The 27,112-nt window shown below is 36.9% G+C and overlaps 1 protein-coding gene and 1 non-coding gene across 2 annotated transcripts; both read left to right on the forward strand.

Annotated features, from left to right (window-relative positions):
• Positions 1-2,310: 2,310 nt before the first annotated feature.
• TRNAL-AAG lies at positions 2,311-2,391 on the forward strand. Its single transcript has one exon. It is a non-coding gene; the product is annotated as a tRNA-Leu (tRNA).
• A 5,976-nt stretch (positions 2,392-8,367) lies between these two features.
• Positions 8,368-17,740, forward strand: LOC103719382 (disease resistance protein RPM1-like). The gene is made up of 2 exons (XM_039120073.1): positions 8,368-10,475; positions 17,034-17,740. Exons 1-2 carry the CDS (start codon positions 8,384-8,386, stop codon positions 17,738-17,740), a joined length of 2,799 nt encoding a protein of 932 aa, XP_038976001.1. The 5' UTR covers positions 8,368-8,383.
• Positions 17,741-27,112: the final 9,372 nt, after the last annotated feature.

A 27,112-nucleotide genomic window follows, 5' to 3' on the forward strand; every position in this document is an offset into this window, starting at 1 on the left:
GTTTAATCCCATATTGGTGTTCAGGATTACCTCTCTGTCATTTTGGCAACTAAACTAGTTGGCATCCACATATAATAGGGTTATTCCACCTCTTGTACCACAAAAATTTGTAACCAAATATAGCTTTATAGTCAAGATTCGCCATCTAGGTACCGGACCTCATATCGGTGTCACACTAGCTTTTTGTCGGTACGATATGGTATGGTACAGAATTTTTTCGATTTACCGAATATCGATACGCCATTTGTATCGGATGCCGATATCGAACTGATACAGGAAACTATGTTTATAGAAAGATGCAGAAAGATTGGATTGGCACATCTGGCCTAGAGGGTCTTATTTTTCTTTTTTTCCTTCTCATGGTTATGATATAGATGAACATAGGAATACAAGTAAATATAGGGAAAAAAAAAAAGAAAATTCTGGTCTCGTATTACGATAATAGATTATTTTTGAAACTTCATCGCATCATGCCATAGATGCTGCAAACTAGTTGATGCCTAGATTCCATCATGATATTCTGCCGGATGTTGCGAGAGACACTGTAGTATTAGTTTATTATCGTCATTCACGGTGAAGCATTCAGCCAGATTATGGAAAGGGTCACTATAATTGCTTTTCCAGCCACTGGTAGTAGAACTGATTGGATTTAGTTTCCTGTTGGGCTGCGGTTGCACAGGATTTGTATCGGTTATAAAAGGAAGAGAGATGATGATGGAACTTGCTGAAAGCTCATGAGGAGTCTATTTATTTTTCCTGTTTTCTGTATGATCCGAGTTTCAGAAAAAAGAAGATTGCATTCTCTTATATGTGCCATCATTCTCTTTAAAGTTAGGTTCCGAATCATTCTACACAGTGACTGTGGTTGCTTTTCTGGTAGATTTCATTCTCTTCTCTTTGTTTGTAGTTCCACATCCACCTGCAAATCAAAAGTATTTTAATGACAAATGTTGACTTGTTTTTGAGGTTTTTTTTTTGTATACGTATCCTTCTAAATATTGAAATTTATATGAATACCCTCCTCAAATTAATTTTTACATGTATACCCTTTAAAATACTTACTTTGCATGTATACTCTTTATTTATTTTTTTTTTGTGCCCGCACAACGTCGTCAAAAAATTAGCAGTTTAAAATTAAAAATAACTAAAATATCCTTAATAGGTAGATATGCAAAAAGAAATATCTATAAGGGCGTATATGCAAATAATACTTTGCCAGGATACTCATACAATTTCACATATTTAGGAGGGTTTACATCCAAAAAATTCTTATTTTATTTTATTTTTTATTTCAACCGGTTTTAACACTTGGATTTGTCTAGTACCTTCTTCTCAATATTTTTTTATAAAAATATTGCTTAAGAAAAAGATTGATTCTACAATTAGATAACCAAAAGAGTTATAGAAATTCTTTCAGTAATTATGAGATTATTCTACTTTATTCTTCTTCATTTATAACAACCATTATATCTTATTTCATTGAAACATAACTTATAATATTTATTATTATAGATGCATATATGAGGGCATGCATTGGAATATAGAAAATGATTAAAATCCCTTAAAAGCACACGTTAGATTGCAAGGATCAAACTTTTTTGCTACTACTATACTCATGGGTGGAAGAACAACATCAATTATTTTCATGCAAAATCATTGAAGGACTTCAAATCCTTTAGACTTCTTAACAACCTCCGCAGCCTTGTGGTAAAAGACCATCCCTTATATTGTATATCTTTTATCCATTTTTCTTTGAAGCTTCAATTAAGAAGAAAAGATCTAGTGTATGGAAAGATAATGATACTGTGGCTATACTTAGAAATGTTAAACAAAAATAATATTGTAACGTTAACAAATGATAACTGTTACTTATATCCGGAGGTGCCTCATCCATTTTAATGTCATAATAATCATTACAGTAGACTGTAATACTTAATATCTGTTTAGTTTGGCAAAATGTTAAAGATTAAATGATGCAGTGCTTGGATACAAGGAACCAGATGAGCCAAATACGTGGCTCAAATATTCTGCCATTTTAAGAGACCGTGGATTGGCGTTGTTTGATGAATTTCTCAAAGTGGGTAAAAATTACTAAATATTTTATAAGATAAATCACCACTGCTTAATGGATTGCCGTGTGTATCTGGCCCGAACTCAGCACTAACGTGCTGAAATCTCCACTGCTGCATGACGACTGCCTTGAGCTGCTGCTGTTGATGGATGGTTGGGATCGATGTGGTACAGGAGAGTGCCTGGACCAGTTGGAAGCATACTCGTGATGAAAGGATTCCTCGGCTAATTGCCGTTCAAGTTGAGATGGCCGAGTTGGTCTAAGGCGCCAGATTAAGGTTCTGGTCCGAAAGGGCGTGGGTTCAAATCCCACTCTCAACAAATTATTTTTTCATTTTTGGAAAAATATTTTTGTTAGGCATCGATTACAATGTCAGCTAGATATGGAGCGAGAGAGTCCGACTAGGGGGCACTGTGGTAGAATTTTTCAACTTATTTATTTATGTATGTTTTAAGAAAAAATATAAATATTTTTAAAAGGTTTAGCTATATATAGCTCTCGAATATGGGATAGGTCGACATCCAAAGCTAGTTCTATACGACATTGCCAGTTGGTTATAGTAGCTGGCACAGGATACTACCAGACAGGTTATGCTAGTTGGAATTCGACCCTGCCAGTTGGTTATACTAGTTGGAATACGATCCTGCTAGCAGGTTACACTAGTTGATATATGATCTTCACTTGTGTATTATAGTAGTCGGCATACGACCCTTGCTAGCATATTATAGTATTTGGCATACAATCTGATGAGGTCAAGGGTACCCCCCGACCTCAGAGCTCAGTTTCCACCGGTCTGAAACAGCGGAAGCGACTGCTTCTCCTCAGAGGTATTGTCCGCGAGGGTTTCATAGTCTCCTCCCTCCTCACGGTTTTGCCCCGCAAAAGGCGGCTCTAAAGAGAAAGGAGTTGCCCCCCTCCATTTAAGGAACAGACCTCTCCGCTATATAGTCGATGTGGGACTAAATTTGAGACTTTTTATTCTCACAACATAGCCCCCTAGCAGAGGGGTCTGTGCCGGGGTGAAGGGCTCTCAATGAAAGCATCATTGATGAGGTCGAGGGTACCCTCCGACCTCAGAGCTCAGTCCCCACCGGTCTGAAACAACGAAAGTGACTGCTTCTCCTCAGAAGTATTGTCTACTCTGGGAGGGCTTTCATAGTCTCTTCCCTCCTCACGATTTTGCCCTGCAAAAGGCACCTCTAAAGAGAAAGAGGTTGCCCCCCTTCATTTAAGGAACAGACCTCTCCGCTATTTAGTCGATGTGGGACTAAGTTCGAGACCCTTTATTTCCACAACACAATTCTTACTCGCAGCTTATACTACTTGGTATATAGCCCTCGCTAGTGTGTTATAGTAGTTGGCATATGACCCTTGCCAGCAAGCACTAGTTAGTATATAACCCTCACTAGTATGTCATAGTAGTTGACATACGACCCTTGCAAGCATATTATAGTATTTGGCATACAAGCAGGTTATAGTAGCTGGCATATGACTCCCACTAGCAAGTTATACTAGTTATTATACAACCTTTGCCAGCGGACTATAGTAGTTAGCCATCTCTTGCGGGTTATAGTAATTGACATATGGCCCGCCAGTGAGTTACAATAGTTTGAAATTGTTGATTATGGTCTTGTTATGGGTATGGAATGACCTTAGCATTAAGTTTGAGAGTATTATTATGGTCTTGTTATGGGTATGGCATACACTTTATGACTCTAGTGATTTGTTAAACATGGAATCATTTTTATGAAATGTCCATGATTTATGCACATATGAAAGTATGATTGGTTCTATGACTTTTACGACTTGGCTTATTATGTAAAATAAAATATTCTATTTTCGAAGAAAATTTATTATCTCTAAATAATTTATAGAGTCATGAAAATTTTATTCTTGATCCTGGTAAAGTAGTGTAAGGTTTACTTATTAAGTTGTGTAGCTCCACTTTTCATTTTTATCATTTCAGATGAGTAAGGTTGCCCAGAGCAGGAGAGTGATCTTCTCTTGATGTTCATATTAGGAAGTTTGGAAGATTTTGTAGCATATTTCTAGTCTATTAGTCGAATAATAATATTATGAAATTGATGATTGTGGATTCTTGAAATTATGAAATTTTGAATATTTGAATTTTTGATTTGGAAGCTCTAAACTAGCAACTTGTTTTTTATTTAATTGATGGAATAATTTAGACCTTTTTTATTATATTTTGTGTGAGCTGAATTTTTGTACAAGTTGCTATAGTTGGCTTCATGTTATCATGGACAATACCCCACAATAGCATGCCCATGTTATGTTCCAAATTTAGGGCATGATATATCTTAAAAAACAATTCCAATCTTAGAAGGATTTAGCAACAATTTTTATTTATATATTGTAATTTTTTAGGAGACAATTCCAACCTTAAAAGAATTAAGCAAAATGTTTTGGTGTCCTGAAGTTTTTATTTCTCCTTCTAGATTGCAATTATAATACAATCAACATGTTAGATTTTTAATAAGGTTATTGTGATATTATACATTATAGCATGTCTGCTCAACTTTTCAATAATTGATTGAATTTATTAACTTAATGTACACAATTATATTTTACATTTTACATATTTTGATTAGAGATTTTCTTAGACCACAAGAGGGTCACTATGTAGTACTTCGGGAAAATTATAAGGATAACCCTTGGACTTAGGGTTTATCCCAAAGATACCCTCTCGACTTTAAAATTTTTCAATCGGGACCTTTAAGTTTCTAAATTATTCTAAAACAATCCTATCGTTCATCTCCGTTAACAGAATGGTGTCATATGGCCATCACATGGTAGCATTAAATTGTATCATGGCAAAAATGTCGTTCATATCAGTTGTTTGTGGGGTGAAGTCCTTGGATAGATCTTAAAAAACTCTTAGTATACGACCCATAATTAAGGATCATGGGGCACACAGATCTCAAAGCATGCTGGGTCCCTTCATTCATCCGGCTGCACAGATCTCAAATCATCCTTAGTATATGGCCTAAAGTTAAGGACCACTCAATGCATAGATCTTAAGGCCCAGTTTGGGGGAGCTTTTGGAGGGCCAGAAAGCACTTTCTGGCCCTCCAAAAGTACTTTTAGATGAAAAACTGTGTTTGGTAAATTTTTCAAAAAGCTATTTCAGCTTTTGCGGAAAGCTGAAAACAGCTTTTGGGAGGAAGCTCCAATTTGGAGCTTTTGCGAGAAAGCTGTTTCAGCTTTTTCGGAAAGCTGTATTTTTGACAAAAATGTCCATATTAAAATAACATAATTACATAGTTTGTCCCTTTATAAACCTAAAAATCTGCTGGAGCCAAGAACCCTAGCCGTCAGACTCCCTTCCGTAAGAAAATGTATTTTTCTTTTCAATTTTTGTATGCATCTCTTGAACCACATTTTAGAAGAAAAAAATTTTAATCCTTTTCCATACCTTCCAAAATCAATCTATTATTTTTTTTTATCATCAACCTCGCGGCCCACGCTGAGGTCCTCCTCGAGCGTGGACCACGAAGAAGAGCCCCTGGACCGCGAAAAATTATTTTATGGGAAATTATGAGAAATTATTATGGGAAATTATTTTATACTAATAATTATAATATTTTATACCTTTATTTTTGTGTGATACTATAAATATAATATCATGTTATATTATATCATAATACATTAATATGCTATGTTAAATAATTTAATATTATGTTATATTATGAAAAATTAATTTATACTAATAATTATAATATTTTATGCCTTTATTTTTGTATTATACTATAAATATAATATCATATTATATTATATCATAATATATTAATATGTTATGTTAAATAATTTAATATTATGTTATATTATGAAAAATTAATTTATACTAATAATTACAATATTTTATAACTTTATTATTGTATTATACTATAAATATTATATTATATTACATTACATTATAATACATTAATATGTTATTTTAAATAATTTAATATTATGTTATATTATGGAAAATTAATTTATAATAATAATTATAATTTTTTATACCTTTATTATTGTATTATACTATAAATATTGTATTATATTACATTACATTATAATACATTAATATGTTATTTTAAATAATTTAATATTATGTTATATTATGAGAAATTAATTTATACTAACAATTATAATATTTTATACTTTTATTATTGTATTATACTATAAATATAATATATATTACATTATATCATAATACATTAATATGTTATGTTAAATAATTTAATATTATGTTAAATTACCAAATATTAATTTACTCTAATAATTATATTACTATTATGCTATATTAACATAATATTATTTTATATTGCAATAATATTATACTATATCGTATATTTATGTATTAATTTATGTTATGTTTTATTATGTTCTGTTGTATAATACTATGCAATGTCCTTTATGGTAATTTTGTCATACAAAAGTACTTTCTCAGTTTGTTTACCAAACACAAAACAAAGTACCACAGCATTTTACGAATGTAGTTACCAAACAGCAAACAGCTTTTTATAACAGCTCTACTTCAGACAGCTCTACTTCCAACAGCTCTACTTCTAACAGCTCTACTGCCAACAGCTCCCCCAAACAGGGCCTAAAACACCTTCTTTCATCTACTTGCACATATCTCAAAGCACCCTTCGAATATGGCATGTAGCGAAAGATCAACCACCACACAGATCTCTAAGCACTCTAAACCTCTTCATTTATCCGCTTGCATAGATGTCAAAGCAACCTTAGTATATGACTCATAGTTAAAGATAACCGACCGTACAAATGTCAAAGCACACTAAGTCCCTTCATTCATCTATCTGCACAGATCTCAAAGCACCCTTAGTATATGGCCCATAGTTAAGATTATTCGTATGTCTGCACAAACCTCAAAGCATCCTTAGTATATGGCCTATAGTGAAAGATCACTCCTGCATGAATCTCAAAGAACTTCAAACCTCTTCATTTATCCACTAGCACAAATCTCAGAGCACCCTTATTATTTGACCCGTTGTTAAGGATCACCCGCCATGCAAATGTGAAAGCACACCGAGTCCCTTTATTGATTCACTGTATAGATCTCAAAGCACACCAAACCCTTTTAATTGTTCATCCACATATTGAAGAAAGTAAGGGTATTTGTAATGGCAAGTTAACACCATTGGTCAAGGAGCCGAAAGACCATTTTTAATAGTCTGGAAACTTGATAGATCCATTTAGAACGTTTTAAGATTGAGGGGCTATCTCTCGGACGAGTAGAAAGGTGGCCCAATAACTTCCCCCAATATATAAATAAATAGATATGCTCATATTACATGATAGAGTTTATAGACACCATGTTATAATTAACTTGCTTAGAAACACTATGATGATATAATTAAAATGTAGGCAACCATGGTATGAGGTGATTTAGAGCACAATTTTTCGAATCTGCAACGGTCATCTTTTAAGATGATGTGCCAAGTGGCCATGAAATTGAAATGCAAATCGCTCCATTTTAAGAGTTCAAGTACTGGGTACTTTGAAGCAGGATACAATAAGTGAATGGAACTGGAAATGCAAATTGAAACTTTATTCAGGGAAAATGGGATTCACGGTCGGTAGAATGTGAATATTGTAGGACGTAACCTGATCAAAGAAATGCAATTCCAGCAGTTCTGCGTGCGAAAATAGGCTGGCCAGCAAAGTGTTGAAATTTGCACCTCGGCCTGCATCAAATGAACTGTTTAAAGATGTGTCGGCATGCAGGCCTAGGTACATATAAGAAATCACTCGAAGGCACGAATAACTCGTAGAGTTACTTCTATCATAACAAAGCTTAGCTTGGGTTTTGATTATGTGGTAATTATATTTCCGTCTATTCTTTGCTTTTACTATTTTATTCGTCTTTTTCTTTCTCAATGCAAGAGTAATGCACCTTTTCTTTGCATCTGCATAACAAAGAAGAAGACGGAAGCAAAAGCAAGATCCTCAATGACACTCTTGGGTTTCATCCTTCCAGTCCGTAATGTTCCTTTTCTAGTTTCCACGTTCTTTTCCTTATTTTGTCTCAAAGTCAACAGTAAATTCCAATAATCGAAGCTAGGCATGACCCATTCTCTCTGCTTTGCTGATTCTCATACCTTACTTCAAAGAAGAAAATGTTGCGAAAAAGTTGAGAACCGATGCATACTTTCATCATATATCCATGTGACAAAAGTGAAAAAGAAGGGAGAGGAATTCTCCTTTAGCTTCAGATTAAGCTGACGTCTCAACCTTCTTGTTCCCATAGTTACACATCCAAGTTCCCTGAGATCAGTTAGCTCAAACATGGCGGAAGCTCTCGTAATGGCTGTGATGGAAAAGATAGTGTCTGACATCGCCGAAAAACCCGTCAAACCTGTATGTTCCAAACTACTCAAAGCAGTTCTACCATCGGAAGAAATACACCGAAAAATGAAATGGTTTCATACTGAGTTTGGACTCATGAAAGCCTACATAAGATATGTGGATACAATGAAAGATGTTGACGAGCGATGGAAAGAATGGGTGAACATTCTAAGGGGCCTGGTCTACGAGTTCGAAGATATCATCGATGAATATGCCTATCTGGTGGGAGAGCAACATCAGCGTGGATTCTACGGTTCCCTTTATAGAACTTTCAGACACTGCAAGCATATCAAGGCCTGGCATGGCATCCGAGAGAAGTTACAAGAAGCTGAGGACAAACTTCAAAAACTCATAGAGCTGAAAGCCCGTTACAGCATCCCAGAGTGTGTAACTTCCACAGATGATTCTCTTGGAAGACACCCACACCTTAAAGAGGCTCCTTATTTCCCTGATGAAGGTGAGATTGTGGGCTTTGAGGCATACAAGAAACAGCTAGTAGGATGGCTGACTGATGAGGAACCATTGCGCACCATAATTTCAGTATGGGGAATGGGTGGTCTGGGAAAGACCACTCTTGTTAATGATGGCTACGAAAGCCAAGAAGTCAGGCGACATTTTGATTGCAGAGCATGGGTACGTGTCTCCCAGAAATATACAGCCGAAGATCTAATGAGAAGACTCATCGAAGACCTCTTCCAGGAAAATCGTGATGTTCCTCCAGGCAACATTGACACAATGCCCTGCAACCGTTTGGCGGAGATACTTCGTAGTTATTTGCAACAAAAGAGGTATCTTATCGTCCTAGATGATATGTGGCACATAAATGTTTGGTCTGGTGAATTGAGTCGAGTGCTCGTAGATAGTAGATGTAGAAGTAGAATTGTTATAACAACTCGGAACCATGATGTAGCTATACTAGCAGTTGAAAGCCGTGTTCTCGAGCTACAGCCATTGCAAGAGGATGACTCATGGAGACTCTTCTGTAACAAAGCATTCTGGAGATATGCGGACAGAAGTTGTCCTCCAGATCTAGAGTACTGGGCAAGACAAGTCTGGCAGAGGTGTCACGGCTTACCTCTTGCTATTGTGGCCGCAGGAAGCGCGCTGTCATATCGAGAGAAGGAAGAGGGGAGGATATTCTGTCAAGGCTTCGATTGGGAAGAGACTAGTATGCCGTTCTCCGAAAGGGTGGGAAATATATTGAAGCTCAGCTTCAGAGATCTACCCTATCATCTACGGAACTGCTTTTTATATTGCAGCATCTTTCCAGAGGATTATCTCATAAAAAGGAAGAGACTAATCCGGTTGTGGGTTGCAGAAGGTTTTGTTCGGAAAAGGAAAGGAATATCAAACGAAGAGGCAGCAGAGGAGAACCTCAATGAGCTCATTCGTCGATGTATGCTTCAAGTTGTGAGAAGGAATTATTTTGGTAGACCGAAGTTGTGCAGAATGCATGGTACTGTGAGAGAGTTAACTAGGAGAACATCTGAACAAGAATACTTCTGCAAGGTTTACGACGGTGAAGAAGCTGAATCGATCGGTGAAGCTCGCCGCTTATTAGTTCAAAAGGGCATCAATGATTTGGAGCCACACAGAGGTATGTCCAATGTTCGCTCTTTCTTAGTGTTTGACCTGACTAGTTTCTCTTTGCAGTCATGGATTTCAAGGTCAACTAGCTTTAGACTTTTGAGGGTTTTGGATCTAGAAGGTGTTCCCATTGAGACGGTTCCAGACGATGTGGCCATTTTATTCAACTTGCGCTACCTGGGTTTAAGGAGAACCTTGGTGAAGGAGCTTCCCAGATCCTTGGGAAGACTGCGAAACCTGCAAACCTTAGATCTTTATGATACTAAAATTGAGAAGCTGCCTCATGAGATAACTCAACTCAAGAATCTCCGGAATTTGTTCGTGGAGAGTGTTCGTGATCCAGTATTTGCCGAGTTGGCTAGTGATCCTGGTGTTAAAGCACCAAAAGGGATATGGAATTTGAATAACCTGCAGACTCTGCAATCGGTTGAAGCAGATGAAGACAGTTGAACTAACAAGATGCTTTGTAAAATATTTAAATCACATAAACAGAAAATCTAACAATTATAATAAAATATTGGTAAGAAAATATCTGGCCTGTGAGGTGTGAGAGGCACGCCAAGAGACGCACTGTCCTAAAGCCGTTGTTGCCTTCCCACGTGCAGGTATTGGCGGTCAGCGACGACTCCAAGATACAACCCAAACGACTCACAGGGGCCTAATCTACAGTGCACGTCTGTAGTAGGCAGATTACCTAGTCTATATCGGTTGCCCAATAATATAGAAAATTGTAAAAGAGAGAATGGTGGTAGAGAGAAACAATGAGAGGAAGAAGAAGGGTTTTATATTGTTTTTTTTGTTAGATACAAGGAATGGCTCTTTTATAGGCCTTTTGTCATCCAACCATAACGGTTGAATACTTATGGCCTCATTAAGGCCATAATGAAAGATAATGGGAAGTTTTGAAACTTCCAAATGGAATTTGAAATACTTAAAGGTTATAACAACTCTTTTAAAATTTTGGGGGTTACAAATCTTTTTATTTACACCTCTTTAAAACTTTTCAAAATTCATTCAAATTCCAACAGTCCCCCACAAGTTTCAAAACTTTATAAAATCATATACATATATATATAGAGAAATTTGGGCAGCTTTATACTATGCAATGGGTGCAGGTGTCTTCCGGACTTGAACCTACACTTAGTGTTGATAGTTCTAACTTGAAGGATCATAGTGAACTAAGTCTTGAACTAGACCCTTTGGACCAGATTTTAACATGCCACACACATAGTATTGATATAGACTTGGTGCGGATTAGCGCTATTTATGGCCATGCGCTGAATCTTGATTCTCATGAGAGTTATTAGAGAACAGCCCAATTCTCACGGTCGCGGCCTCACGACAACTCTCATTTAGGTGAGTCCTCCAAGAATACATGTAACCTGTATCCTGCAGAAGTATGCCTGCCTCGGGCTCATTCAGGGTAATACCCTTCCTTAACGTCACATATCAAAGCACTATTGCCATAGGGATGAGCAGGAGACTCTCTCCTTAAAAGTAGTGCTGAAATGAGTCACGCAATATGGATTGTTTCTACCCATTGAACCTTCTTCATGGGATCTCCAATCATAAAGGTTGGGTTACCTCCCTAGGTGACTCCCTTATGGGCTTAAGCCCATCCCCCTCGACAAATCAATGACAGCTTTCTTAGAAAGAGCTTTGGTTAGCTGATCAGCTATATTTTTGTCAGACTTTACAAATTCCAAAGACACAATATTCTTATTCAATAGGCTTTTAACTGATTTATACCTCACTTGCAAATGTCTATTCATTTTCTTATTAGTATGTGCCTGCCTTACTAACTCTATTACTGCCTTACTATCACAATGTATAAAAATGGCAGGCATGGGTTTATTAACTAAAGGCATGTCAAGCATCAAGTTCTTAATCCACTCAGCCTCAGAGCAAGTTGTATCTAAAGCTATAAGTTCTGACTCCATAGTACTGCGAGAGATAATAGTTTGTTTCTTAGATCCCCAAGATATTGCTGCTCCACCCAAAAGAAATACATACCCTGAAGTGGACTTTACATCCATATTGTCTGTTATCCAATTCGCATCACTATACCCTTCAACTACATTCGGAAATCCCTTATAACACAATGAGTATTCCAAGGTTCCTCTAAGATATTTAAAGACTCTCTCTAAAGCAACCCAATGATCTTTGCTAGGATTATGAGTATATCTACTAAGTCTCCCAACAGCGCATGCTATATCAGGCCTAGTTTTATTTGCTATGTATAACAATGATCCAATCATTTGTGAGTACTTCAGTTGAGATACTGGTTCACCATTATTTTTCTTCAAATGCACATTTAGATCATATGGTGTTGATATAGATTTGCAATCAAAATAATTAAACTTTTTTAACATCTTTTCTATTGTGTTGGTTTGATTAAGAGTAATTCCATTAGGTGTTCTTTCCAACTTCATTCCTAAAATTATATAGGCTTCTCCTAAATCCTTCATGTCAAACTTTCTAGAAAGATAAGACTTAACATCATTTACTATCTCCAAATTTGTCCCAAAAATTAATATATCATCAACATAAAGGCATAAGATCACATGTTCTCCATTACTCTCTTTGTAATACACACACTTATCATATTCATTAATCTTAAAGTCATATTCTAAGATCACTTTATCAAACTTCTCATGCCATTGCTTAGGAGCTTGTTTTAAACCATACAAGGATTTAACTAACTTACAGACCTTATGTTCTTGACCTTTAACTACAATACCTTCAGGTTGCTCCATATATATCTCTTCATTTATGTCTCCATTTAGAAATGCAGTCTTAACATCCATTTGATGAATCACTAGATTATGCACTGATGCTAAAGCAACTAAAATTCTAATCGTAGTTATCCTAGATACAGGTAAATATGTATCAAAGTAATCTATTCCTTCCTTTTGTGTAAAACCTTTAGCTACTAGTCTAGCTTTGTACTTGTCTATGGTTCCATCAGGTTTTAACTTCTTCTTGAACATCCATTTACACCCAATAGCTTTATTTCCAGGAGGTAAATTAGTTAACTCCCAAGTGTTATTTTGAATAATAGACTCTATCTCACTTTGTATAGCTTCCTTCCAAAATGGAGTATCTAAAGAAGACATAGCTTCCTTATAGGTAGTAGGATCTCCTTCTGTTAAAAAGGTATAAAATTCGTCTCCAAAATTTTTCTCTATTCTAGACCTTTTACTCCTTCTTAACTCTAATTGTATTTCTGGTTCGTTAGATGCACTTGTACTAGTGGAAGGTTTATCATTAGTAAAAGATTTATCTATTACTTGGTGTGAAATTTTATTTTTATAAGGAAATATATCTTCAAAATAGGTAGCATCTCTAGATTCTATAACTGTGTTATTTGAAATTTCACTAATCTCTGAGTTTATAACTAAGAATCTATTGGCACTACTATTTTGAGCATATCCTATAAAGACAGCATCTATAGTTTTAGGCCCTATCTTCTTTCGCTTAGGCTCAGGGATTGCTACTTTAGCTAAACACCCCCACACTTTCAAGATTTTAAGATTAGGTGTTCTTTTCTTCCAAATTTCGTAAGGGGTCTTATCATTATCTTTCATAGTTACTCTATTCAATATGAAACATGCAGTAAGAATTGCTTCTCCCCACAAATTCTCAGGTAGTCCAGAACTTATCAACATCGCATTAACCATATCCATTAAAGTTCTATTCTTTCTTTCAGCTACTCCATTAGATTGGGGAGAGTATGGCGGAGTTATTTCATGTACTATTCCATATTCCTCACAGAAGATGCTAAAATTAGTAAGGGTATACTTACCTCCTCTGTCAGATCTGAGTTTCTTAATCTTTCTTTCTAATTGATTCTCTACTTCGGTCTTATAAATCTTGAATTTATTAAACACCTCATCTTTAATTTTTATTAAGTACACATAGCAGAATTTCGAACAATCGTCTATAAAAGTCACAAAATACTTATTTCCTGCTCTAGTAGGTGGTCTGTTCGAATCACATACATCACTATGTATGAGCTCTAAGAGTTGAGTGTTTCTTTCTACAGACTTATAAGGCCTTTTAGGTTGTTTGGCTTGTACACACACTTCACATTTATGTTTGAAGTTTAGATTGGACTTAGGGACTAAGTCTAGATCCATCATTCTTTTAATTTTCTTTAAGTGTACATGTCCCAATCGTTCATGCCATACATTAGAAGATTCAATATTGAAAACACTTGAAGAGATAACTTTAACTTCTGAAAGTACATTTAATTTAAACAACCCCTCACTAATAAATCCTTTCCCAACAAATACATTATTTTTTGAAATTACAACTTTATTGGATTCCATAACAACCTTGTATCCTTGTTGGACTAAGGATGACCCACTAACTAAATTTCTTCTGATTTCTGGAACATGTCGCACTCCTTTCAAAGTTAAGATCTTTCCAGATGTCATCTTCAAATCTATGTCTCCAACTCCAAGCACACGTGCAACAGAGTCATTACCTAATGTTACACTTCCTCCACTTGATTTCTGATAAGTTTTAAAATAACCATGATCAAAACAAATATGTACATTAGCTCCAGAATCTAACCACCAATCTTTATTTCCATAAGTAAAATTAATAGAAGAAGAACTAAAGTTATACCTAAAGGATGGCTCGGCTGAATTCTCTTGATCCATCAACATATAGACTTGGGCCTTTGGATCTCTTTGATGGTGATTTGATTTGGGCTTGGGCTTATACTCCTCAGTCTTCTTGAAGAAGCAATCTTTCGCCATGTGATTAGTTCTCCCACAAACAAAGCATAGCCTTTTCTCACTTCCTTTGCTCTTGAATGTTTTATTATTATTATTATTACGGTATTGGAAGTTTTGGTTTTGGTTAGAACGATTGTGGAACTTATTATTTTTCTTGAAGTTCTTACCCCTATGTTGGAAATTATTTCTTTTGTAAAAATTTTTAGTATTATTTTCAACTAGGTTCACCTTAGGAGTCTTTTCATCCTCTTTCTTAGTATTGGCTCTATGTTTTTCCTCAACTCTAAGAGAGTTTATGACTTGGGTTAAGGTTAACTCTCCTTGTTTATGCCTAAGGGTTCTAGCAAAATCATTCCAAGATGATGGCAGCTTATCTATAAGACAGGAGACTTTAAAATCTTCACTAAATTTGGTTCCCTTTTTCTCAACTCCTCTAAGAAGTTCTTGATACTCATGAATTTGATCTCCCACTAGTTTATTGTCTACCATTTTATAACTATTAAAATTTGAGACAGTAAACCGATCAATGCCAGCATCTATCATCCCATATTCAGCCTCTAAAGCATCCCAAAGTTCTTTTGCACTTGAGGTAGTGGCATGATACACATCATAAAGGTGGTCAGACAAAGCACTAAGTATTCTATTATAGCAGTGGTACTCTACTTGCTCATTAGTCATTTGTGAAGGTAACTCTTGATTAGACCGTGGTTCCTCCATTGCAGATACAAGTCCTAACACAGTCAACCAATATTTAAGTTGTCTTTGCCACCTATGAAAATTTTGTCCACTAAATTTTTCAGGCTTAATACTATTAGCTTCTTCCATATTTGCCATTCTAAATTTTAAACTCTAAGTTTTAAAAGTTTAAAAAAGACAGTAGAGTATTCAACTGTGAGAAAAAATAATAACAATAATGTCACTAATGAATAAATTTAAACAAGATGTTCCTAAGAGTATCTCTTAATAGTATACTATGTAACAATAACTTTACTAATAATTGTAAAGAAAAACAACCCTAATGTCACCAATTAGATTTAATACTTATATCTTCACCAAAACTATTTTTTTTTTAAATCAGAACAGTAAACTTTTTTTTTTATATATATTAAATAGTAAACTGTTTTTTTTAAAACCAGTAAACTATTTTCTTAATTAAAAACAGTAAACTATTTTTTATATTAAAACAATAAACTATTTTTTTAATTAAAACAGTAAACTGTTTTTTTTTTAACAGTAAATTGTTTTCTTTGATTAAACAGTAAACTGTTTTTTTCCTATTAAACAGTAAACTGTTTTTTTTATTAAACAGTAAACTGTTTTTTTTTCTATTAAACAGTAAACTGTTTTTTTATTAAAACAGTAAACCTTTTTTTTTTATTATTAAAACACTAAACTGTTTTTTTTAATTAAAACAGTAATCTGTTTTCTTGATCAAAACAGTAAACTATTTTTTTTATTAAAACAGTAAAACAGTAAACTATTTTTTTTAATTAAACAGTTTAATATTAAAATTGAGAATCTAAAGCTAAACTATATATATATATATATTATTATTTAAAGTGTATCCAATAATGATTTCTATCAAAGATGAACAAAAACAGTATTCAACAATGCATCTTGCAGAATATATAAACATATAGATGGAACAATATCACAACGGCTTTAGAATGTTGAACTAACAAGATGCTTTGTAAAATATTTAAATCACATAAACAGAAAATCTAACAATTATAATAAAATATTGGTAAGAAAATATCTGGCCTGTGAGGTGTGAAAGGCACGCCAAGAGACGCACTGTCCTAAAGCCGTTGTTGCCTTCCCACGTGCAGGTATTGGCGGTCAGCGACGACTCCAAGATACAACCCAAACGACTCACAGGGGCCTAATCTACAGTGCACGTCTGTAGTAGGCAGATTACCTAGTCTATATCGGTTGCCCAATAATATAGAAAATTGTAAAAGAGAGAATGGTGGTAGAGAGAAACAATGAGAGGAAGAAGAAGGGTTTTGTATTGTTTTTTTTTTTTGTTAGATACAAGGAATGGCTCTTTTATAGGCCTTTTGTCATCCAACCATAACGGTTGAATACTTATGGCCTCATTAAGGCCATAATGAAAGATAATGGGAAGTTTTGAAACTTCCAAATGGAATTTGAAATACTTAAAGGTTATAACAACTCTTTTAAAATTTTGGGGGTTACAAATCTTTTTATTTACACCTCTTTAAAACTTTTCAAAATTCATTCTAATTCCAACAAAGACATGGTCCGGCACCTGGGCAATTTGACACAACTGAGAACCCTGAGAATAACCAGAGTAAGAGGCATGCATTCAGTGGAGCTGTGTTCCTCCATATCAAAGATGAGCCGCCTGGTCAGCCTGGACATTGTAGCCAGCGACGAAGGAGAAGCGCTGCAGCTGGAAGCTCTAAAGCCACCATCATACCTCTATGAGAAGCTCGATCTACGAGGGCAGCTAGAAGGTGGGGCGCTTCCTCACTGGTTCAGTTCTCTGTCAGGCCTTCGGCATTTGGGATTGTCTTGGTCTAGGTTGAGAGAAGACCCGCTACCTTGCCTGCATGCACTGCCCAACTTGGCTGTTCTAGGCATGTACATGGCCTACGACGGACAGGAGTTGTGCTTCAATGCAGGAGGGTTCCCTAAACTCAAATTCCTAATGCTGGGTGGTTCGAACCAGCTCGATTCAATAAGCATGGAGGAAGGGGCATTGCCAAGCCTGTCTGAGTTGTGCCTGCTGCGCTGCGGAGGAGTTAAGCTGCTACCTCAGGGCGTTGAACATCTAACAAGCCTCCAAGTTTTGTTCTTGATGGAGATGCCACTGGAATTCATAGAGAGACTGCGTGGAGGGAATGGGAACACGGAGGAGCGACAGAAGGTTCAACACATCCCCCTAATCAAGCATGTATTCAAGAGAGGAGACAGGTGGACATCAGAAACTCTTTCCTGAAACCCTCTTCAATCAAGGTTTATGTTGGCACATGAAAGGTTAGTATTTTATTCAGCTTCTCTTTTCCTGTGTGTTAAGTCACGCTTTCCAGTTGAGCATTTTTATTTTTTATTTTTTTTGTCCTCCCCTTTTCAGATCGCAATTCCACCATATTTGTTATCTTTTCATCTGAAGCCCTGATTTTAAGACAAAGATAAGCGTGTATGATAATCTAAAGACTGTATTTCATCCTCGGGACATGAGTGGTTCTTAGATCTTAAATGTGAGGAAAATAATCATTGTTCTAATCAGAAGGATGTACACAACGATATACTAACTACTTGGAGTCGATTGGAATGTGCACATGAGCTTGACAAACCCATGGCATGCATAAGAGATCTTCAAACTAGAGGGAACCATGTAGTTGGAACTTAGTCCACACACGTCCACTAACATGCACAGATATGTATGCATGTATGCAAGCACGCACGCATGCATGGATATATGAATGCATTTGCACATATATGAACTTATGTATGTTTGCATGTGTATTTACATGTGCATATATATCTATTCTTTATTCTAATGGTAACATGAAGGCAGTTTCTTTGCATTTCACCATTATTCAGTCTTTGCACAGTGTACAGGTACAAAGGAGTTTCTATTTTCTACTGTGCAAATTTTAGTCAACTGAAATTCATGAGAAACTTTTTAATTGGTAATTTTCAGAGCATAGCAGATGACATCTGGCTTGCTATTTGGTGTTGTGGTGTCTAAATTTGTTAGATCTGGCACGCTTCCTCAGTCAGAAGAGTCACAGATTATGAAAAACGTACAGAATTAAAATTTTGCTCAAACTAGTTGATAAATCTCACTTTATTTATTTATGCTAGCTAGGTTTAAACTGGGGACGGATGCATCTCTCTGGAAAGGGCAAGTAGTATGCCATCTTGAGGAATCCACCAAGCAAGCTTGCATGTATCTCCAGAAGCCATCAGTCAGAATTTCTATTGCCATGTGTGGGTGTGCATGTCTGTGTGTGTTCCTATATGCGTATGTGTACGTGAACGTGTGGATATCTTTATGTGTGTGTGTATGCTAGAAAGTAAATATTACAACATCTTATTGTACTTGGTGAGACTACCAATAAGGATGCACTTGTATGGAATTATAGCTTGTTATTTGGTACCATTAATCAGCATGGTACTGTAATATTTTTGGGTAAAATTGGAGTCGTTATTTTTTAATTTAACCATCTTATCTGTTATATTTAAATCTGCATACTCCAACTGACTGGACTTGAATTCAAGAAACAAGATACTGTACACCTATTACTTTTTTTTTCTGATGACTTACACGATTTATGCAAAAGAAGGTGAATCCTTCTTTCGGGCGAAAAACATGTATAATACTTCCATTCCAGCAAAAAAAAAAAGAAAGGAAGAAAAACAGATGGGCAAGGGAGTTAAGATAGAGAGCTGGTACAATGAGGAGGGAGATTCAAATCAACAAAATAAAATTGCAGAGAGAACAATATTTTTTAAACTAGATCCGACCGGTCAGTTCGATTGGTTGAACTGGGATCCGGTCGTCTATTCGGTTCGGTTCTAAGAGAAATTTAGAATTGGTCAAAGCTTGATCAAACCTGAAAGAACCTTACCAACTGGTCAGACAAGTTGATCTGGTCCAGTTTGACTTTTTTTTATTCGAAACAGACCCTAAGAAGCGAAGCAGCTTCTTCTTTTTCCATGCTTCTTGGCGAGCACCATGTTCTCCGGTCGTTCTCCCCTACTTTGGTCATCCCTGACTTTTCATGCTTCCCTAGCTTCTGCGCCCTTTTCTCCTATCTCGAGCCTTTCTCCCCCTACTCCGGTCGCCCCTATCCTCCCAAGTCAATCTTGATCTGGCTCATGCTGTTCTAGGATGAGGTCTAGCATTGTGAGTTCCTTCTTTACTTTGTCCTTCGTGTCACGCCCCAAGCCCGGAATGCAACAGACACCGCATGCCTACATTGCGAACCGTACAGGCATGCAAGACTGCAAATCATATCAAAACAATGACAAATTTATAAATTTTCTCTTTTTTTAATCAATAATTTTATCTCAAAGCAAACTTTCAAAGTTTCAAAATAACATATGTCAACATAAATTAAATACTCTAACTAATCTATCTAGAATGCCAATAACTAAAAAAATCATTAGAAAATCTAACGCACTCTCCAAGTCTTGAGCGATCAGGCATCTATGCATCTGGATCTGAAAAATAGAAACATATGATAATAAGCTACACTAGCCTAGTAAGCAACATAATACCTCAGAGTGAGGTCAAAGCATGCCAAATATTTAATCAAAATACAAAATAATAACTAAAAAATAAATCACAAATAACACATTTTTTTTCGAAACTTATTATCATTTTCACAAAAACTCTGATACCAAAATTCCAACATCAATAGGCTATGGCCACGTAACCCAGTGGCATTGGTTGCACAAAGTGCCAAAAAGTACTATTGTTAACTATCGGTGGCAACAGTGTCCAAAAACCACTATGTTAATCACCGGCGGCAACGGTGTCCAAAAACAACTATTCTAATCACTGGTAGCAATGGTGTCAAAACTAATTTTTCACAAATACAAGTCGTCAGGGCTAATGAATAATCCCTATTGGCGGGGCTAGAACACATCATAACCATGCTGAGAATGTATATATATATATATATATATAAATAGATTTATAAGTTGCCTAGTTATATTTTACAGATTTCATAGCATATAACAAAATTTTCAAATAATATTTAACATGCTTGACCTATTTTACTAAGTACAAAATATATTTCAAAATTTAAATTCACTAATAATTACTTTGTCAAACACTTTGGAAAATACACTTTGAAGTATTAAGTTACTTATCTCTTTTCACTTTAAATGCCACTTCAAGCAAACATGTTAGATACACCTATTTAATATCATTAAAATATTATTAATTTTAACATAATTGCAAAATTCAAAATTAAAAACTATGGTCTCACGCCCCTAGATCAGTTTGGTCCGAGCAAGGAAGATTCAACGGGTTAGAGGTGAAGATCGAAAGTGGCCAAATCTAGCTGGAGTTGAAGTAATGGCCGGTCTATCGTCGAGGTATCGAGACGATTCAAGATTTCAAAACTGGGTTAACTTGGATCTAAGCTACAGGAAGGACAGGGTTTACACTAAAATTTCCGAGCTTGTCGAGAGAGAGAAACAAGAGGAGAGAGAATCTTAGCTCAGGTCTGAATTTGATCTGATCCTGTGTTGCCCAGAGATGGTCACCCAAGAGGGGGGTGAATTGGGTGTTTTAAAAGCTTTTGACTAATTAAAAATAAAACACACGAATATATGCACTAAAGTAAAGAAGGAGGAATAAGAAAGATCAATCGCAAACACAATGTTTTATAGTGGTTCGGAGCTTCCACTGCTCCTACATCCACTCCCCAAATCACCTTTGGAAATTTCCACTATAATCCAAGATTACAGTATAGTAGTTTTGCGAGTTCACTACCCAACTCGTTGTTTTACACCGGGCTCACAACAAACCCTAAAACCCCCAATTTCACTTAGGCTTGGGACGCCTTTCCCTTGTTCCAAGTCCCTTGACTGGAACAAGCACCACAACGAAAGAGTTTACAAAAGAAAAGAAAAGCTCTAAAAAGCAAATATTGCAATTATGAACAATAGAACCCGGAAGAATCCTTTTGCCGTTGGAAGCGTGGGAGATATTGATTCTTCCGATGTGGAGCGCGTAGGATTGAGTGTGAGCTTTTAATCCCAAGCGCACGAGAGTGATTGAGCTTGAAATCACTTGGGAAGCTTGAAGACACTTGATTTCTTCACTTGAATGCACTCACTCCCTTGAACTTTTCTTTCTTACTTCTCTCTTGAATGATCTAGCTTTGGGTTGGTGAAGAGTTGTTGAGAAGCACTTAGGAGGTCCCTTTTATAGCCCAAAAAAGCAAATATAGCCGTTAGAGACAAAGAAAGAAGGATTTGAAATTCAAACCAAACCTGAAAAGCTGTCAGTCGCGTCCCAGTCACTCCGGGGACGTCTCCGCTTCAACGGGAGACGTCTCGGCTACAAGATTTTACTTTTTCGGTTGTCTGGGGTCGACTCGGCACTTTCAGGGGACGTCTCGGCTTGTTTGCACTTTTTGAATGGGGACGACTCCGCTGTTTTGGGGACGACTCCGCTTCTTTATCTCTGAAAAATATGTCCTCTGGAATTCCCTGAGAGAGTCGACTCCGCTCCTTCAGGGGACGTCTCGGCTTGTTTGCACTTTATGCATGGGGACGACTCCGCTGTCTCAGGGTCGACTCCGCTTCCTTATCACCGAAAAAAAACATTCTCTGGAAAACCCTGAGAGAGCCGTCTCCGCTATCTTGGGGACGACTCGGGAAGTCTCCTTTTTACTTGCGGGGACGACTCGGCTTACTGTGGGGACGTCTCGCGCATATCTCTTGAAAACTGCCTTTCTGCCGCCACTGAGAGAGTCGACTCCGCTACTGAGAGAGTCGACTCCGCTAACGCGGGGACGACTCGGCAGGTGTCGGGGACGTCTCCAAGTGTGCCGGTTCGTCCTGTTTGTGCCAGAGACGTCTCTGAAACTATCCGGAGACGTCTCGGCTGTCCCTGATCTGTTTTCTTTAACTCAAAATATTCTTCAATAAATTCATAAAAATTATGGGAACTTGCCTAGACATTTCTTAACAATATTCTCAATTAATCACATGAATTCCTCAATTAAATTGTTAAGATAAATGGAATTATACTCTAGTGTTTTGTATTCATCAAAATCCATTAGGGGGTCAACAATCTCCCCCTTTTTGATGATGACAAAACACTGAGTATATGCAAAAATTTGAAGTTTAAACATATACACAGTATTCGATCAGATGTACAAGTATAATGTTTTGATTAGAGCTAGATACAGTGTGCATAATTGCATGGGATTGAACTTTATAGCTCTTAAGCAATTTTAGCATATCAACTGAATTTGAATCAAGTTAAAATGAAATATTGATGCTGAATTTGAATCAAGTCAATATTCTTTAATTTTATCTTTTCTAAATCAACTTTGGAGTATGATTATAAATTTTGCATTCCATATTCAATATCCATATTGGTTCTTTCTATATATCTACTCCCCCTTTCAATTATATCTCAATATCCATATTGGTTCTTTCTATATATCTACTCCCCCTTTTTGTCATCAACAATGAAGGGGACAAATTATCATTAGGTGCTTAAAACTCAATTCATAGTATAATATAATTAACCACTCAAGGATATTCAAGTTATCTTTATTAAAGAGTTCAGCATTCATTTTACTCCCCCTTTGATATTCAGGTTGTGCTCCCCCTGTTTCATATGCTTTGATAAGTTGTGCCAAATCTGAATACTTAATGTATGTTATGAGATTCTTATGACACATCAAGAGGCACATTCACATTCATAGAAACACATACATAGAGTTGGCAATGTACACAGTTTTCAAAAGGGATTGTATTCATGTATCATTGTGAACCTTTGAAGTCAGTACATAGTCAAAAGAAGAAATCATTACAAGTATTGATTTCTAATACAAAGGTGTTTCAAAAATAGCCTAGGATTTACAAAAAGAAGAGCCTGCAAAATGTCCCTCATCGGCGACGTTGCTCATGGGCCCTACCAGCTGTATTTTGTTCATAAACCTTACAAGCTGCATCTATGAATGCATTGATGGAATCCATGAGGGTCTTAAATTGATCTCCCTGTGACTTGTGGAAACCTGCCACAAGTGCTTCAAACTCTATGGTTGCCATTTCAATTCTCCCTCTGAGTTGGGCAACCAAGGTGCCCACGTTGCCATCTGGTTTTGTCAGCTCTTTGAGACTCTTGAAAATGCTCCTCAAGCTGTCCTTGAGCTCTATTGATCTGATGGTTTGGGTGGCACCCACACCCATTATTTCTTGTGTTGTAGCTTCAATTTGACTTCTAATATCCTTCATCTCTTGTAGAAGCCCTTCATGTGAAGCTCTGATGGGGGCCAACTCTGTAGAAATCATGGATCTCATCTCCTCCCTCATCTGCTAGCAAATGGCAGATGCTAAGGTGCGCATCTGATCCTCTGACAGGAAGGAGGGCCCACTAACTGGAGGAGGTGGTGGCATGGATGTGGAAGGTCCAGCTGAGCTGGAGGGAATATCAGGGATATCCATGTGACTAGGTGGAGGAGAGTGATGGTCAGACTCATGATGTGGGATCTCAGGCTCTAGGATTTGGGTTTTTCTCTTTGGTACCTTGACCCACGATCCGTCTATCTTATGAAATTCCATTCTTCTCATTGTGCCCTCATTGTAATAGTCGGTGTTTCTCAAGGGCTTTGCAGGTTCATTTGTTGGAATGGGAACCTTGAAGTGTTTAAAGATTAAGGTAAAGATCATGCCATAGGGTATACTAAACCTAGAATACCTATGACATAGGGCAATGTAATTTAGCATGAGTCTAGGGAGGTTTAGAGGGATCCCTAGTAGGATGTGGTGCATTATAACTAAGTCTCGCTCCGAAACAAAATCGAAGCGACCGGTTTTAGGAAATAGGACCCGGTTGACAATACTTAAGAGAAGTCTCATCTCTGCATTTAGGTCCTGGGAATTGACAACATCAAGAGGGCCGCAGTCCTCTCTTCCTAAAAGTAAATTTAGGGCTGACTCCCTTTGGGGATGTGAGGTTGGAGCCTCACCGTCCCTAGGAATTTGTAAGACAGTGGATAGGACATCTTCATTGACTTCTACTAATGTCCCTTGGACATATCCAGTGTACCCTAGGTCCCCTAAGGCCATATTGCTAAAAAGTTCTCTAACTAGGCCGGGGTAGGTCGAGGTATTGAGGGTACAAAAGTGTTCCCACCCTTGGGCTCGGAGTCTCTCTCCAATAGAGAACCCCTCATGATCTAAAAAAGAGAAATCTATGTACCTTCCTGTCGTGACTGTGCGATTTGCACAGGAAATAGTCATGGTTGGCGGAGCAACCGGAGGAGACGGCGCGGAGGGTTCTTCCCGCCGTTCCTCACCGTCGGCCGCTACCCTAGGTCGCCTTCCACGGGTCGTCCTAGCCTTCTTTGGTGCCATGGATGCTCGGGTTTGTGATGGAGAGCAAACGGAGGCTAGGGTTTGAGGTGGAGAGCAAATGGAGGCTAGGGTTTTTCGTTTTGGTCGGGGATGAAGGAGAAAGCTCGGGTCGGCTCGAGCTATTTCGACCTATTTTAAAAGCCCTCATTCGGTCCCCGAGACGTCTCCACGACTAAGGCGAGACGTCTCCCCTGGGGGGACGTCTCTGCGATTTGCCAGAGATGTCTCCGGCACTGAAAAATTTCAGACTAAATTCTATCTTCTCCCAATTTTTGTTTAATCACCCTAATCAACATGATCTCTTTTGATAAACTTAGAGTGAATTTGTTTGTGATCCTCCCCCTTAATGATACATCCTATAATAATTTGATAATAATTTTTGCATTATTAATATTGAAATGAGGAATGTTTGACCAAATTTCGAATACCTATGAAATAGGCTCTGAAAATATCTCCATGAAGAGTCCAAGGGAGGGTAACCATCCTCCGGAAAGTCAAACAGTTCGTCATTTAGCTTACATGAATTCATGTTTTCACTTATGTTTACCTTGAGGTTGATTACTAGTTTGCGCAGCAAAACAATGCAATACAAGTTCAATTCATTTGCTAGGATCATACAAGCTCAAAGCATTCCTTAAGAAGTTGAATCTTTCTTTACAAAGGGGCTTTGTAAAGATATCAGCCAATTGATTTTCAGTACATACATATTCAATCATCACATCATTTTTCAGCACATGATCCCTAATAAAGTGATGCCTAATCTCTATATGCTTTGACTTAGAGTGTTGGACAGGATTTTTTGTTAAATTAATTGCACTTGTATTATCACATTTAATTGGTATATTATCCATTTTGATACCGAAGTCTTCAAGTTGTTGCTTAATCCAAAGAACTTGGGCACAACAGCTTCCAGCTGCAATGTACTCAGCCTCAGCTGTGGACAAGGCAACTGAATTTTGTTTCTTGCTAAACCAAGAAACCAAATTGGCACCCAAGAGTTGACATGTGCCACTTGTGCTTTTTCTGTCGAGTTTGCACCCGGCAAAATCAGCATCGGAATAAGCAATTAAGTTTATGTCAGATTGTTTAGAATACCATAAACCTACATTAGATGTCCCTACTAGATATCTAAATATTCTTTTAACAGCTTGCAAGTGTGATTCCTTAGGACATGCTTGGTATCTAGCACACATATAAACACTGAATAATATATCTGGTCTACTAGCAGTAAGGTAAAGTAGAGAGCCTATCATACCTCTGTACAATTTGCAGTCTATACTTTTACCTTTTTCATCTTTGTCAAGCTTGCAACTTGAGCTCATGGGTGTGCTGATTTCCTTTGCATCCTTCATCTTGAATTTTTCCAGCATTTCCTTGATGTATTTGGACTGACTGATGAAGATGCCTTCCTCTGATTGTTTTATTTGTAGCCCAAGGAAGAAGTTGAGCTCACCCATCATGCTCATTTCAAATTCTCCCTGCATAAGCTTGGCAAACTCTTGACAAAGACTATCATTAGTAGCACCAAAAATTATATCATCCACATAGATTTGTACAAGCAATAAGTCATTTCCTTTTCTTTTAATAAAGAGGGTTTTGTCTACATTTCCTCTCTTAAATTTGTTCTCAATTAGGAAATTGCTTAATCTTTCATACCATGCCCTAGGAGCTTGCTTAAGTCCATACAATGCTTTATGCAATTTGTACACATAATCTGGATGTAAGTGATTTTCAAAACCTGGAGGTTGTCCTACATAAACTTTCTCCATTATATAGCCATTTAAGAATGCACTTTTTACATCCATTTGATAGAGTTTAAAATCCATGAAGCATGCATATGCTAAAAGCAGTCTAATAGCCTCTAACCTAGCAACAGGAGCAAAAGTTTCATCAAAATCTATTCCTTCCTCCTGATTATATCCTTTGGCCACTAGCCTAGCTTTGTTTCTTATTACTATTCCATCTTCATCTAGTTTATTTCTATACACCCACTTGGTGCCTATAATTGAAACATTAGGGGGTCTTTTCATTAGAGTCCAAACTTCATTTCTTTCGAATTGGTTTAATTCCTCTTGCATAGCATTCATCCAATTATCATCTTTTTCAGCTTCCTCTAGTGATTTAGGCTCTATTTGCGAAACGAAAGCAAGATAATCACTAGTGTTTCTTAAAGAGGATCTAGTTCTTATACCTTGTGAAGGATCACCAAGGATTAGATCCTTTGGATGACCATGTGCATACCTCCATTCTT

Source organism: Phoenix dactylifera, unplaced genomic scaffold, assembly GCF_009389715.1.
Source record: "Phoenix dactylifera cultivar Barhee BC4 unplaced genomic scaffold, palm_55x_up_171113_PBpolish2nd_filt_p 000701F, whole genome shotgun sequence".
Taxonomy (NCBI): domain Eukaryota; kingdom Viridiplantae; phylum Streptophyta; class Magnoliopsida; order Arecales; family Arecaceae; genus Phoenix; species Phoenix dactylifera.